Source organism: Rhinoraja longicauda, chromosome 12 (assembly GCF_053455715.1).
Source record: "Rhinoraja longicauda isolate Sanriku21f chromosome 12, sRhiLon1.1, whole genome shotgun sequence".
Taxonomy (NCBI): Eukaryota; Metazoa; Chordata; class Chondrichthyes; order Rajiformes; family Arhynchobatidae; genus Rhinoraja; species Rhinoraja longicauda.
This window is the reverse complement of record NC_135964.1, coordinates 36,904,852-36,922,119: the sequence shown is the minus strand read 5'-3', so window position 1 is coordinate 36,922,119 and position 17,268 is coordinate 36,904,852. Positions and strand designations below refer to the sequence as shown.

The 17,268-nt window shown below is 39.7% G+C and overlaps 1 protein-coding gene across 1 annotated transcript in view; it reads left to right on the top strand.

The window, feature by feature from the left end:
* The first annotated feature begins 495 nt into the window (after nt 1-495).
* Nucleotides 496-17,268, top strand: part of LOC144598450 (adhesion G-protein coupled receptor G2-like) — a 47,428-nt gene continuing 30,655 nt past the window's right edge. Inside the window, exons 1-3 of the mRNA XM_078408591.1 lie at nt 496-721; nt 13,049-13,093; nt 14,415-14,610. Of these exons, the coding sequence (XP_078264717.1) occupies nt 496-721; nt 13,049-13,093; nt 14,415-14,610 (467 nt within the window). The remainder of the gene's footprint in view (nt 722-13,048; nt 13,094-14,414; nt 14,611-17,268) is intronic.

The window sequence follows — 17,268 nt, the reverse complement described above, 5'->3', positions numbered from 1 at the left end:
TCCTGGATGCGTGCAGGGAGAAGGCACCCCAGGCCTCGGAACCCCAGCATTGGTGGTAGTAGCACCATGTACCTTTGCCGGCGTCGCCCGAGACCGGCTACGACACTGTGCTGTCAGTGGGGGCTGTAAATGGCCGCTAGGTCTGCCACGGAGCTGCCGACACCCGACTGATGGAAACATAATCCTGCTGTTTAGCAGACATAGCTCGACCGCTCGTTCAACCAGCTGCTGGGGGTCGCCGAAATCACTACCGGCGAGGAGCAGGCGGATGTCATCTGGCATCTGCTCCAGAAACGCTTGCTCGAATAGGAGGGAAGGCTGATGTCCATCCATCAGGGAGAGCATCTCGCTCATCAGCACTGCCGCCTTGTGATCGCCGAGCCAATCCATGTGAAGGAGCCAGGCGGCCCATTCAAGACGGCTGAGCCCAGAAATGCACAACAGGAATGCTTTGAGGCCCTCTTACTTGCCATCATCGGTCGGTTAGCGAAGGTAATGTATGAGGCGCCCGTCGGTGTCTTGGTTGAGCGCTGCGACCACGTAGAAATACTTGGTTGCATCGGCGGTAGTGCGCCGAATATTGAACTGGGCCTAGGTCTGTTGGAACCTCACGTGTGGCTGTGCGGTCCAGAAAATGGACAGTTTGAGAATGACTGCATTCTGGTGGACCGGGTTAACATCTGCGCCCATTATCGAAATCCAAAAGAAGTCGTTTCAGATGGTCATGGGTCACCAATGTAGTAAACCAAGCGTGGTGAATCAAACAGGTTTTATTAATGAAACAATGGTTGAACACATGCGCGCTTAGTTAGGAGAACAGTTAAGTGTTTGTTACTGTTGAGAGGAGCACCACACATCTGTCAACTCGTGGGCTCACGCTGAGCTTCTCATCTCCAACTGTCAACTGTCATCTCCAACTGTCAATTCTCAGTTCCAACTGTCAACTGTCATCTCCCTGTCACGTGATCGTTCCAGTTCTGGTGACGAAGGTTCGATCAGTAAGTGGCTTGACCCCCAGGTGGCGCCACAATAACATGTTTTGCTGATGACTGATGTCATGCCTATTCACATCGGGCAAGGATTTGACTTTGTTTCATTATGAAATGCAGGGAGATGTTTATATCTGATAAACTTAACATGTTAAACTTAATCTGCTATATTCTCTAATAGTACATCATTAGTTTCAACCGTGGACAGTATATAAAGGAACATCACCCACCAGGCATTCCAGTTAGTCTCACTAAAAGTCCTTGTGCATTAATTACAGGGAGCAGCATATACACTGCAACGACACAACTACATTATACCACAGGAACCGTAAAGTTGTTCTTTGAAAATGCAGCAATATTAGAAAACGAATCCAGAAATTGTGTTGTTGAGGAACATGAGGACTGTTGCCATGTTTTGTAGCTTCTTTTTCCCATCCCTAATAATTGTGGAATAAAAGGCAGAACAAGATTATTTGTCCCACTGTGCCTGTGCAGACATTAAAAATTACTGGCTGAAGAGATTTAATCCCCTCCTTCCTTCAGCCCCCTCTATGTCTCCTCTCATGAGACGTATCCAATTCAGTCAAGGAAGTTAATTCTGAAATATCTTCCACCACACTTTCAGTGGTGCAATCTAGATCTTAATTCAATAAATATAATTTATTATTTTCCCCTCTGGGTTTGATAATAAATTGCATTGAATCCATGAACTCAAATTGCTGACATGCTATGAGAATTAATTCCATTTAATTTCCTGATTTAAAGATTTCAATACTCTATGAATATTGTTCCTAAACCTCCTCAGGAGATTAGAGACTCCAGTCATCCATGTACTTGTAGTTGCTCTTCGTATTTTTCAGGCAAATTTCTCCTGTCCCCATTGCAAGATTGCTATTGGGTTTTTTCCCTTGAAGTGCGTTTTCCTTAATTGTATGGAACGGAAATGCAAGTATTGTATGGAATACAAGTATGCATGGAAATTTCACCAGTAAATTATAAAGGATGCAGCAATGGTAATTTGAATGTATTATAGTATCTCAGTCCTTCTCTGAGATACATCTTATACCATCTGTAATGGGTAGGATGTCCAGATGAAGGGTGAACAATCTGCTTCACCTTGCAATGATGAGGGTGAATTTTGAATAACAAAATAACATGTTTCGCTGATGATTAATGTTATGTCTGTTCACATCAGGCAACGATTTGAATTTGTTTCATTATGTAATACAGAGAAATGGTAATATCTAATAAACTATTAACATGTTAATCTTAACCTACTATATTTTCTAATAGTACATCATTAGTTGAAACTGTGGACAGCATATAAAGGAATATCTCCCACCAGGCATTCCATTTGGTCTCACTAAAAACCTTGTGCTTTAATTACAGAGAGCAGCACATACACTGCGACACCACAATCACAAAATACCACAGGTACAGTAAAGTTGTTCTTTGAAAATGCAGCAATATTAGAAAACTGATCCAGAAATTGTGTTGTTGAGGAACATGAGGACCGTTGACATGTTTTGGTTGCATCTTTTTCCCATCCCTAATAATTGTGGAATAAAAGGCAGGACAAGATTATTTGTCCCATTGTGTCTGTGCAGACTTATTAAAAATCGTTGGCTGAAGTGATTTAATCCCTTCCTTCCTCCTGCCCTGTCTATGTCTCCTCTCGTGAAATGTATCCAATTCTGTCAAGGAAGTTAATTCAGAAATATCTTCCACCACACTTTCAGTGGTGCAATCTAGATTTTAAAATGAATTCACTAAATATAATTTATTATTTTCCCCCCTGGTTTCATAATAAATTGTAATGAATACATGAACCCAGTTTGCTGACTGACGTGCTATGAGAATTAATTCCATTTATTTTTCTGATTTAAAGATTTCAATACTCTAAAAGCTCTGCCGATATTCTTCCTAAACCTCCTCAGGAGATTAGAGTCTCCAGTCACCTATGATTTCGCAGATAGTTGCCCTTCGTATTTTTCAGTTAAATTTCTCCTGTACCCAATGCAAAATTACTTTTTTTTTCCTGGTGCGCTTTCCTTAATTGTATGAAATGGAAATGCAAGTATTGTATGGAATAGAAGTATGCATGAAATCTCCCAGTAAATTATAACGAATGCAGGAATGTTAATTTGACTGTATCATAGGACTGCAGTCCTTCTCTGAAATACATCTTATCATATCTGTAATGGGATAGGATGTCCAGATGATGGGTGGACAATCTGCTTCACCTTGCAATGATGAGGGTGAATTTTGAATAACAAAATAACATGTTTCGCTGATGATTAATGTTATGTCTGTTCACATCAGGCAACGATTTGAATTTGTTTCATTATGTAATACAGAGAAATGGTAATATCTAATAAACTATTAACATGTTAATCTTAACCTACTATATTTTCTAATAGTACACCATTAGTTGAAACTGTGGTCAGCATATAAAGGAATATCTCCCACCAGGCATTCCATTTGGTCTCACTAAAAACCTTGTGCTTTAATTACAGAGAGCAGCACATACACTGCGACACCACAATCACAAAATACCACAGGTACAGTAAAGTTGTTCTTTGAAAATGCAGCAATATTAGAAAACTGATCCAGAAATTGTGTTGTTGAGGAACATGAGGACCGTTGACATGTTTTGGTTGCATCTTTTTCCCATCCCTAATAATTGTGGAATAAAAGGCAGGACAAGATTATTTGTCCCATTGTGTCTGTGCAGACTTATTAAAAATCGTTGGCTGAAGTGATTTAATCCCTTCCTTCCTCCTGCCCTGTCTATGTCTCCTCTCGTGAAATGTATCCAATTCTGTCAAGGAAGTTAATTCAGAAATATCTTCCACCACACTTTCAGTGGTGCAATCTAGATTTTAAAATGAATTCACTAAATATAATTTATTATTTTCCCCCCTGGTTTCATAATAAATTGTAATGAATACATGAACCCAGTTTGCTGACTGACGTGCTATGAGAATTAATTCCATTTATTTTTCTGATTTAAAGATTTCAATACTCTAAAAGCTCTGCCGATATTCTTCCTAAACCTCCTCAGGAGATTAGAGTCTCCAGTCACCTATGATTTCGCAGATAGTTGCCCTTCGTATTTTTCAGTTAAATTTCTCCTGTACCCAATGCAAAATTACTTTTTTTTTCCTGGTGCGCTTTCCTTAATTGTATGAAATGGAAATGCAAGTATTGTATGGAATAGAAGTATGCATGAAATCTCCCAGTAAATTATAACGAATGCAGGAATGTTAATTTGACTGTATCATAGGACTGCAGTCCTTCTCTGAAATACATCTTATCATATCTGTAATGGGATAGGATGTCCAGATGATGGGTGGACAATCTGCTTCACCTTGCAATGATGAGGGTGAATTTTGAATAACAAAATAACATGTTTCGCTGATGATTAATGTTATGTCTGTTCACATCAGGCAACGATTTGAATTTGTTTCATTATGTAATACAGAGAAATGGTAATATCTAATAAACTATTAACATGTTAATCTTAACCTACTATATTTTCTAATAGTACATCATTAGTTGAAACTGTGGTCAGCATATAAAGGAATATCTCCCACCAGGCATTCCATTTGGTCTCACTAAAAACCTTGTGCTTTAATTACAGAGAGCAGCACATACACTGCGACACCACAATCACAAAATACCACAGGTACAGTAAAGTTGTTCTTTGAAAATGCAGCAATATTAGAAAACTGATCCAGAAATTGTGTTGTTGAGGAACATGAGGACCGTTGACATGTTTTGGTTGCATCTTTTTCCCATCCCTAATAATTGTGGAATAAAAGGCAGGACAAGATTATTTGTCCCATTGTGTCTGTGCAGACTTATTAAAAATCGTTGGCTGAAGTGATTTAATCCCTTCCTTCCTCCTGCCCTGTCTATGTCTCCTCTCGTGAAATGTATCCAATTCTGTCAAGGAAGTTAATTCAGAAATATCTTCCACCACACTTTCAGTGGTGCAATCTAGATTTTAAAATGAATTCACTAAATATAATTTATTATTTTCCCCCCTGGTTTCATAAAAAATGGTAATGAATACATGAACCCAGTTTGCTGACTGACGTGCTATGAGAATTAATTCCATTTATTTTTCTGATTTAAAGATTTCAATACTCTAAAAGCTCTGCCGATATTCTTCCTAAACCTCCTCAGGAGATTAGAGTCTCCAGTCACCTATGATTTCGCAGATAGTTGCCCTTCGTATTTTTCAGTTAAATTTCTCCTGTACCCAATGCAAAATTACTTTTTTTTTCCTGGTGCGCTTTCCTTAATTGTATGAAATGGAAATGCAAGTATTGTATGGAATAGAAGTATGCATGAAATCTCCCAGTAAATTATAACGAATGCAGGAATGTTAATTTGACTGTATCATAGGACTGCAGTCCTTCTCTGAAATACATCTTATCATATCTGTAATGGGATAGGATGTCCAGATGATGGGTGGACAATCTGCTTCACCTTGCAATGACAAGGGTGAATTGTGAATAACAAAATAACGTGCTTTGTTGATGATCAATGTCATGTCTATTCACATCAGGCAAAGATTTGACTTTGTTTCATTTTGTAATGCAGGGAAATGTTAATATCTAATAAATTCTTAACATGTTAATCTAATTCTACTTTATTCTCCAATAGTACATCATTAGTTGAAACTGTGGACAGTATATAAAGGAATATTACCCACCAGCCATTCCATTTGGCCTCACTAAAAACCTTGTACTTTAATTACAGAGAACAGCACATACACTGCGACAACACAACTACAAAATACCACAGGTACCGTAAAGTTGTTCTTTGAAAATGCAACAATATTACAAAACTGATCGAAAAATTGTGTTGTTAAGGAACATGAGGACCGTTGACGTGTTTTGGTTGCATCTTTTTCCTATCCCTAATAATTGTGGAATAAAAGGCAGGACATTATTTGTCCCATTGTGTCTGTGCAGACTTATTAAAAATCGTTGGCTGCAGAGTTTAAACCCTTCCTTCCTCCTGCCCTGTCTATGTCTCCTCTCGTGAAATGTATCCAATTCTGTCAAGGAAGTTAATTCAGAAATATCTTCCACCACACTTTCAGTGGTGCAATCTAGATTTTAAAATGAATTCACTAAATATAATTTATTATTTTCCCCCTTGGTTTCAAAATAAATTGTACTGAATCCATGAACCCAGTTTGCTGACTGATGTGCTATGAGAATTAATTCCATTTATTTTTCTGATTTAAAGATTTCAATACTCTAAAATCTCTGCAGATATTGTTCCTAAACCTCCTCAGGAGATTAGAGTCTCCAGTCACCCATGTATTCGCAGATAGTTGCCCTTCGTATTTTTCAGTTAAATTTCTCTTGTACCCAATGCAAAATAACTTTTTTTTTCCTGGTACGCTTTCCTTAATTGTATGGAATGGAAATGCAAGTATTGTATGGAATAGAAGTATGCATGAAAATCTCCCAGTAAATTATAAAGGATGCAGGAATGTTAATTTGACTATATCATAGGACTGCAGTCCTTCTCTGAAATACATCTTATCATATCTGTAATGGGATAGGATGTCCAGATGATGGGTGGACAATCTGCTTCACCTTGCAATGACAAGGGTGAATTGTGAATAACAAAATAACGTGCTTTGTTGATGATCAATGCCATGTCTGAGAGTGATCAGCCATGATCGCATTGAATGGAGGTGCTGGCTCGAAGGGCTGAATGGCCTACTCCTGCACCTATTGTCTATTGTCTATTGTCTATTGTCTATTGTCTATTCACATCAGGCAAAGATTTGACTTTGTTTCATTTTGTAATGCAGGGAAATGTTAATATCTAATAAATTCTTAACCTGTTAATCTAATTCTACTTTATTCTCCAATAGTACATCATTAGTTGAAACTGTGGACAGTATATAAAGGAATATCACCCACCAGACATTCCATTTGGCCTCACTAAAAACCTTGAACTTTAATTACAGAGAACAGCACATACACTGCGACAACACAACCACAAAATACCACAGGTACCATAAAGTTGTTCTTTGAAAATGCAACAATATTAAAAAACTGATCGAAAAATTGTGTTGTCAAGGAACATGAGGACCGTTGACATGTTTTAGTTGCATCTTTTTCCCATCCCTAATAATTGTGGAATAAAAGGCAGGACATTATTTGTCCCATTGTGTCTGTGCAGACTTATTAAAAATCATTGGCTGCAGAGTTTAAACCCTTCCTTCCTCCTGCCCTGTCTATGTCTCCTCTCGTGAAATGTATCCAATTCTGTCAAGGAAGTTAATTCAGAAATATCTTCCACCACACTTTCAGTGGTGCAATCTAGATTTTAAAATGAATTCACTAAATATAATTTATTATTTCCCCCCCTGGTTTCATAATAAATTGTAATGAATCCATGAACCCAGTTTGCTGACTGACGTGCTATGAGAATTAATTCCATTTATTTTTCTGATTTAAAGATTTCAATACTCTAAAAGCTCTGCCGATATTGTTCCTAAACCTCCTCAGGAGATTAGAGTCTCCAGTCACCCATGATTTCGCAGATAGTTGTCCTTCGTATTTTTCAGTTAAATTTCTCCTGTACCCAATGCAAAATTACTTTTTTTTACCTGGTGTGCTTTCCTTAATTGTATGAAATAGAAATTCAAGTATTGTATGGAATAGAAGTATGCATGAAATCTCCCAGTAAATTATAAAGAATGCAGGAATGTTAATTTGACTGTATCATAGGACTGCAGTCCTTCTCTGAAATACATCTTATCATATCTGTAATGGGATAGGATGTCCAGATGATGGGTGGACAATCTGCTTCACCTTGCAATGACAAGTGTGAATTGTGAATGACAAAATAACGTGCTTTGTTGATGATCAATGTCATGTCTATTCACATCAGGCAAAGATTTGACTTTGTTTCATTTTGTAATGCAGGGAAATGTTAATATCTAATAAATTCTTAACATGTTAATCTAATTCTACTTTATTCTCCAATAGTACATCATTAGTTGAAACTGTGGACAGTATATAAAGGAATATCACCCACCAGACATTCCATTTGGCCTCACTAAAAACCTTATACTTTAATTACAGAGAACAGCACATACACTGCGACAACACAACTACAAAATACCATAGGTACCGTAAAGTTGTTCTTTGAAAATGCAATAATATTAGAAAACTGCGATGTTGGGGTACATGAGGACGGTTGCTGTGTTTTGTAGCATCTTTTTCCCATCCTTAATGATTGTGGAATAAAAGGCAGAACAAGATTTTTTGTCCCACTGTGCCTGTGCAGACTTATTAAAAATCATTGGCTGAAGAGATTTAATCTCATCCTTCCTCTAGCGCAATCTATGTCTTCTCTTGGGAAATGTATCCAATTATTTTTTGGAAGTTAATTCTGAATCATCTTCCACCACTCTTTCTATTGTGCAGTCCCAATCTTAAACATGATTCAATAAACAGACTTTAATATTTTTTACCTCTCTGGGTTGTCAATACATTTCATTGAATCCATGAACCCAGATTGCTGACTGATAGAGAGTTAGATAGAGTTCTTAGGGCTAACAGAATCAAGGGGTATGGGGAGAAGGCAGACACCGGGTATTGATGGTAGATGATCAGCCATGATCACATTGAATGGCAGAGCTGTCTCGAAGAGCTGAATGGCCTACTCCGGCACCTATTGTCTATAGCGTATCTATGTATCTATGACCCGCTATGAGAATTAATTTCATTGATTTACCTGACCTATAAATTTCAATATTCTAAAATCTCTGTGAACCTTCTGAGGAGAGTAGAGTCTCTGATCATTACATATATGAGGACAGTAGCCCTTAGTATTTTCCAGGTAAACTTCTAATTTCTCAAATCCAAGATTACAATGTTTTTTTCCCCCGATGTGGGTTTTCCTTAATTGTATGCAAATATATATGGAAATATAGCCAGTAAATTATAAAGGATGCAGGAATGTTAATTTGATTGTAATACAGTGTTGCAGTCCTTCTCTGAAATACATCTTATCGCATCTGCTAGAAACTTAAAAATACCATTTTACTAAATACTCTCAGAGGGAAAATATAATGGGACAGGATGTCCAGATGTTGAGTGGACAATTCATAATACATTTCCTTGCAATCAGGTGGTTGAGAAAAAAAGACTATATTGGAATACCACATCCTTTCTCTGAAAAATACTTCACCAGTATAATCGAAAATTCAGAATGAAAACGGATCTGTTTCTGGACATAATTGGGGGTTCAATGTAATGAGATAAGATGTCTAGGTGCAGGTCAGGGGAAGATGGGATGGATTTGTGGTGGGAAGTGAACAACTTTGATGTATTTTTAAATCCGAGATTATTTTTGACCCATGTGACTCCTTTCGCTGGTAAGTCTGGGCTTCCAGGCTTTCACACTCCTGTATCTCCCAAAAGCTAGAAGACAGACAGAGGAGCAGCGAGAGAGTCAGGGATCCTTGATCACACTTCGGGATCCACAGGTTCAGGCAGAGGAGTTACCATACCAGCTTAAGGTGCACCTTGGTTTGGATAGAGTGGATGTGGAGAGGATGTTTCCATTAGTGGGAGAGTCAAGGACTAGAGGTCATAGCCTCAGAATTAAAGGACGTTCTTTTAGGAAGGAGATTAGGAGGAATTTCTTTAGTCAGAGGGTGGTGAATACGTGAAATTCTTGCCACAGAAGACAGCGGAGACCATCAGTGCATATATTTAAGGCAGAAACAGATAGATTCTTGATTGTCAGAGGTTATGGGGAGAAGGCAGGAGAATGGGGTTGGGAGAGGGAGATAGATTAGCCATAATTGAATGGCGGAGTAGACGCTGGGCCATATGGCTCAATTCTGCTCCTAACACTTATGACCTTGTGAACATGACCCTGTTAGAATACAGTCAGGGTGCATCTGTAGAAGTTTGACAGAATCCTTGTGAATATGCTGAATCTTCTCAGAGGCCTAAGAAAGTAAATGGGAATTTTGATAATCTTGTCATCAGTGTGAAGGGACCAAGTTAGTTTGCTGGCAGATGCCTATTTGCAGATAGTTATTCCTACATTGCGCACCAGTGTCACAATCTCCAGACACATTGTAAAAGAATATCACACACCAGACAGCTATTTATCTCTTGATACTTTATCCTTTCATTGCAGGCAACAACGCCATTAATCCACAGTATACCGGAGATATTGCCAATTTTTTTTCTTTGACAATATTAGTGATATTACAAACCTAATTCAGAAAATATGTTGTTCAGAAATGTGAGGACTGTTCACGTGATTTATTTTTGTCTATGTCAAGGTGGAGGCCACAGCTATGAGGCCAACGTTTAATGCCCATCCCTTTAATAAAAGGCAGAACAAGGCTATTTGTTCCATTGTTCCTATGTTCTCCTTTAGATAGTTCCCTGAATATGTCCAGTACCTTTCTCCCTTCAGAGCCCTGTTATGCAATATGCCCAAATCCATTATGAAATTAATTCTGAAACAGCTTCTATTAGTCAGATCTTGGTCTTAAAAGTACTTCCATAAACATATGTCTCCTCACTCTCATCTGTCACCTTAACCTCTTACAGTGAATCTGTGAATTTGATTACCCACTGAACTGCCAGAGGAATCAATGGGCCATGCTGCACTGACCTCCAGTTTTCTGTTCCATATTCCAGCAATTGTAGCCACTTATGTCTGTCTTGGGAATCTATTCCACTAACTTACACTAAATCAAAACTATTCAGATTTTTGAATAGATCTGAGAAAATGTCCCTTTCTTCTTATTGCTCCGATCATTACTTTCTTCAGGTAGAGTCAGAGAGTTACAGCATGGAAACAGGCCCTTCAGCCCACCCTGACTATGCCAATCAACTTGCTTGTCCTTGTCCATCCTCTTGGTCGCCCTTTAGTTCTTAATATACTTAATATAAGAATCTCTAAGGATTCATTTTAACCTTCTCTGCCAAAGCCATCTCATGTCCTCTTTTTGCCCAATATAAAAACAAAATGCTGGAGGATCTCAATGGGTCAGGCAGCATTTCTGGTGAAAATGGATAGGTGACGTTTCAGAGTCCCAACAGGGCCGTTTTTACAGCATTATGGGCCCCCAGGCAAAGCAGTGTACTGGGGCCCCTACCGTTACTCTCCCCCACCCCCCTTTCCCTACCAGCCCCCCCCTGTCGTGCCGGCGAAAAGCACTTACCGAAAAGCACTTAGTGATGGACTTAGGGTGCTACATTGTTGCGAAAAGCACTTACAGATCGCTGTGAGAAGTACTTAGGGACCGAAAATGTTGCGAAAAAAGCACTTATTGAACCTACATTTTTAAAGTAGTATTTATTTATTGCAAGTCACTTAACATACACAGATCAGCATGGGGCCCCTATGCTCGTGGGGCCCCGGGCAAGTGCCCATCAGGCCCATGCGTTAAGACGGCCCTGAGTCCCAACTGTAATGTCACCTGTCCATTTTCTCCAGAGATTTTGCCTCAACCATTGAATTGCTTCAGCATTTTGTGTCTATCTTTGGTATAAACCACATCTACAGTTCCTTTTTATTACATTCCCCTTTTTGCCCTGCTGATTAACCACTGAAATATATGTACAGCCCTTATATTTCAGAAAAGATTTGGTTGATCTGAGCTGCTTATATCATCATCATCATCATATATATACAGCCGGAAACAGGCCTTTTCGGCCCTCCAAGTCCGTGCCGCCCAGTGATCCCCGTAATTAACACTATCCTACACCCACTAGGGACAATTTTTTTTACATTTTACATTTACCCAGCCAATTAACCTACATACCTGTACGTCTTTGGAGTGTGGGAGGAAACCGAAGATCTCGGAGAAAACCCACGCAGGTCACGGGGAGAACGTACACATCTTACACATGCTTCCTTTTTCATCCTTATCAGAGCCCAATATCATTTGTCAACCAGGATTCCCCAACCTGACCTCCCTGAGACTTCAATAGACAATAGACAATAGGTGCAGGAGGAGGCCATTTGGCCCTTCGAGCCAGCACCGCCATTCAATGTGATCATGGCTGATCATTCTCAATCAGTACCCCGTTCCTGCCTTCTCCCCATACCCCCTGACTCCGCTATCCTTAAGAGCTCTATCTAGCTCTCTCTTGAATGCATTCAGAGAATTGGCCTCCACTGCCTTCTGAGGCAGAGAGTTCCACAGATTCACAACTCTGACTGAAAAAGTTTTTCCTCATCTCAGTTCTAAATGGCCTACCCCTTATTCTTAAACTGTGGCCCCTTGTTCTGGACTCCCCCAACATGGGGAACATTGGCTTTCTTCACTGCTTTCTTCACTGCCTGCTGTACCTGCATGCTTCCTTTCAGTGACTAATGCACTAGGACACCCAGATCTCGTTGTACGTCCCCTGTTCCTAACTTGACACTTCCTTGTGAAAATTTCTTTCAATTGCTCCTTGCTCTGAGGGAGTAGTCACTCCAGTTGCGCCAAATTAATTAAAGACAATCAATCAGGTTGTACCCAATCCAAGGGCCTGACATCCTTCCTATTGAGTTGTTCCCTCGAATTGTATGCATATACTCCATGTGAGATGTAAAAACACATTTGTAAAGGTTTCAAGAATGTTTTGTAAATTATGATTCTACTGTTGGAAATTAAGCCTGAACTTAGTTGTTATGAGCACTATCAGAAGCACAACAAAATTGGACTGTGTTAGGGTAGATCTGGGAGGTTGTGGGAAATGATCATCTGAGATTCATATTTAAGCCTGAAATTTCTTCTTATGTCATGATTTTCGTAGCAAAGTCAGTATGAATACAAATTTGAAATTGACCCGGCGAACGTGTTAATGAGTTGGTAAAGTAAAGTGCTGGAATGAACTGTGAGAGCCGACTAAGAGAATGAAAAGCATAACATTTTACAATACAATCCGAGCACAGGTCCTTTATATTATAATCTCTGCTACTGTTGGAAGGAATGCAATAGCTCATGGCTAGCGGTGTATTACCTGTTCTGAAATGTTATGTTTTATTTACAGATGTCATCATTATCAACATGACAGAACCTCCACATAATATGCCAGGTACGAAAAATGTAGTCTGCGAAAATATTAATATTTACAAAAAACTTCTTAAATCATGCAGTTAATAAACTGGAGTCACGTGATGTAATTGGCCCTGAAAATAAGCTGAAGGGTCTGTTGCTGTGCTGTACGTTTCTATGTTCTATGTTTTCCCAGGGAAGGGGAATTAGGAACTAGGGGACAGAGTTTTAAGTTAAGAGGGCAAAGATCTGCTCGGAACCAAAGGGGCAACTTTTTCACACAGAGAACGGTAATTATATAGAATGAGCTAATGGAGGAAGGAGTCAATGCAGGTGCAATAACAACATTTAAAAGTTTGAGAGGGATATGGGCCAAATGCAGACAAATCACCTCTTGGTCGGCCTGGACGAATTGGGCCTGTTTCTGTGCCATGTGACTCTGTGTTTTATGCTGTGGAGGAAGAGATTTGCTAATTTAATTATTTTTACTTACATCAAGTTTTGGAGCACTAACATTTATTTACTTAATACTGCTAATTGCTGAGATGAGAGCTCATATCAACAGCGGCTAAAGGAAATTCAAGTTATATTCTTTGGAGCTCAGAAGGTGATCATTTTTAAATACATAGGATCTAGGAATGACAGGGTAGACATTGAAATGGTTGCTCTGGTGAGAGAGTCTCAAACAATACAAGATTAGAGGGTGGTCATTTAAAATTGATGTGTGTGGGAATTTTACACAGAAGGCGGTGAATCTCTGGAATACCCTGGGTTATGGAGGATAGATCAATGAAGGTATTTAAAGTGGAAGTAAATAAATCTTTGAAAAATCAGGTAATTGAGAGATATGGAGGAATGGCTCAGAAGAAGAGATGATGCCTGGAGCAGATCAACCGTAAAAAAAATGGGAATAGCAGGCAAGGCTTGAGGGGCTGAGTGGCCTTCTCTTGCTCCTGTTTTCTTATGTTCTGAGAAGCTCATGAAGAGTGTTTTTAGTTCTATCTTGTTCAATTGAAAATAAAGTCTATCTCAATAGTTGGGAGACCTTCTGAAGAAGGGTCCATACCCGAAACATCACCCATCCATGTCCTTCAGAAATGTTGCCTGACATGCTGAGTTACTCCAGCATTTTGTAACTTTATTTTGCAAACCTATATGCATCTATAGTTTATTGTATCTATGTTTTATTATTCTTCGAAGATAGACACAAAAAGTTGGAGTAACTCAGCGGGTCAGGCAGCATCTCTGGAGAAGAGGAATAGGTGACATTTCGGGTCGAGACCCTTCTTCAGTTATTATTTTTCGCCAGAATCATCCTTTCAGACATCCTTTCTTAATTTTAATCCTCTTTTTAACCTCAGAAAGTACAACATCAGAGCCAACAACAACCCTAAACGTCACAGGACTGAATGAAGCTGAAGTGGCTGCAATCGTATCCGAGTTGGACAAGTATTTGCAAATGGAGGTTATAGGTACAGACCTTGCAATGAAACTCATTGGCACGATAGACGCCCTCCTCAGTGCCCCCCCTGATGTTGTTGCTTCATTTTCCACAAGGTATAGTACAATGGCAATAACAACTCACAGTTGTGTAACATTTTTTAACCGGGAAAAAGCTGCATCACATTTTATAACATTTTGGCATTGAACCACAGAAATATGGACAGGTGCCCAAAATTCTGTTGGTAGCAGAAGGTATTAGTTTAGTTTAATTTAGTTTAGAGATACAGCGTGGCAACAGGCCCTTCGGCCCACCGGGTCCGCGCTGACCAGCGATCCCCTCATATGAACATTATCCTACACCCACTAGGGACAATTTTTACATTTACCAAGCCAATTAACTCACATACCTGTATGTCTTTGGAGTGTGGGAGGAAACTGAAGATCCCGGGGAAAATTACTTATCAGAAGATGAGTAAGTCATAAAGGTTTAGGGATCAGGTGTGGCATCTCAGGAACAGAAGGACCGGCCATCAATGGTCAAGGAAGATAAACAGGGATCGCCAAAAGACCAGAAATTGAGACATCAAGAAAATGGAGCTTCTGTCAAACTTAACAGCAGGGTATCGTTACCAGCTTTTATATTGATTAGATTAGGTGTCAGAGGTTATGGGGAGAAGGCAGGAGAATGAGATTAGGAGGGAGAGATAGATCAGCCATGATTGAATAGTGGAGTAGACATGATGGGCGGAACGGCGGAATTCTGCTCCGATCACTTATGATCTTATTGCCTTATATTCACGTCACAACCAGCTCGCAGCCAGCTTGAGAGGCTGCTTGTCCACGAGACGGGATAGCCTCCAACACAAGGAGTTGAACCTGAGCAGTGGAGAAACTCAAGGTTGAGTGGGACGGAGAGGTGTGGGAGTGGTATGAGCATGGTGCGAGCAAGGGATTGAGGCATGAGGGAGAGGATGTGTAATGCTTGAGGGACTATTGAGAAGATCTTCCACCAATCCAGGCTCATACTTCCTGTTGGAAAAACACCTACAGGTGTGGAAGCTGCAGTTTGACAAAGGCTAAGAGAGCTGTAGAGCACAATATGGAAACTGCAGTATGACAAGATTAAGATAGCTGTACAGCACAACAACCTTTAGGCATTCATTGATGCACACCAATGTTCCTGATAGATATTCATCGATGTACTCCAATGTTTGGAATGGGTATTCCTTGACGCACACTACAAGGTTCTTAATATAGAAAATTAAATAAAGGATTAAATAGCATGTAGTTTTAGTTGCATTAGTGTTGTTGCATTTGTATTAGTGTTTTGAGAACGTATTACAATTGATGATAAGAAATTAGAAATTGTGCATAATTCCAAGGGTCAAAATCTGTATAAAAATGTGATCGTTCTGAGTAGAATTTCAGAGTACTTCGCCAATTGGGGCTGTGCTGCTCTCCTTGTGCATTAGTAAACAAAGTGTGTTTGGAAATCAATGCAAGTTGTCAGAGTCCAGTTGATCGGCGACAACACAGGTACATTCAAATAGGTACAACTATCCATGGGTGATAGATTGATTAATATTCAAACATTGGTGATCTAGCTCTCATTCCTCACTCCATTTAAACATAGTGTGGGATCAGATCTGGGATCCCGCATGAGTGAGTGTGGCTCAAGCAGCTCTCAAGAAATTCTACTCCATCAAGGACAGAGGAACCCACTAAAATGGTGCCCTGCCCACCACTCTGAGTATTAAATCCCTCCACTACAGGTCCACATTGGTTGCGGTGCATTCCATCTACAAAATGCACTGTTGTTACCCTTGCAGAGTCCTCTTACAATAACTACCAGATATGTGTCCTACACCAAGAAGCATATGGGCCGCACGTTGGCAGAACACTACCATCTGCAGGCTCTCTTCCATGTTACACACCAACATCCTGACTTGGAAATATATAATCAACCCTTCATTTGTACATGAAACATTGTACATGACAGCACTGTTTTAAGCACCTTCACCAGAGTGGTTGCAATAGTTCAAAGTGGAGGTTCACCACCACCTCAATGAATATTAGGGGTGAGCAGTAGAAGCTGGTACTTGTCAATGATATCCAAATCCCCCAAAATGATATGAAGAGAAGTCAGTCACCCTCCTCTTGAAACTTTCTCATACATTGTTCAGGGTTGCCATTTGCCCTAGATATCTACAGAACAATAAATAAGATCATATTGAGTATCTGTACGGTTGATGGATTTTTATCCACAAAGAAAGCTAAAAAATATAGGTATCTTCCAAAGTGTTCCCAGATGAGGCATTTGATGTTTTTAAATGCAGAATTTGTCAATTGTAGGCAAACGTTGGTGGCGTTGTAAATAATGAAGAAGGCTGTTACAGGATACAGCAGAATATAGATCAGTTACAAATACAGACAGAGAAATAGTAGATGGAGTTTATTCTGGGCAAGTGTGAGGTCATAGAGTCATAGGCCCTTCAGATACAGGCCCTTCAGCCAACTTGCCCATGCCGGCCAACATGTCCCAGCTACACTAGTCCCATCTGCTTGCACTTGGTCCATATCCCTCCAAACTTGTCCTATCCATGTACCTGTCTAACTGTTTCTTAAATGTTGTTTAAGTCCCGGCCTCAACTACCTCCTCTGGCAGCTTGTTCCACACACCCACCACTCTTTGTGTGAAAAAGTTACCCCTCAGATTCCTATTAAATCTTTTTACCCTTCATCTTGAATCTATGTCCTCTGGTTCTTGGTTCC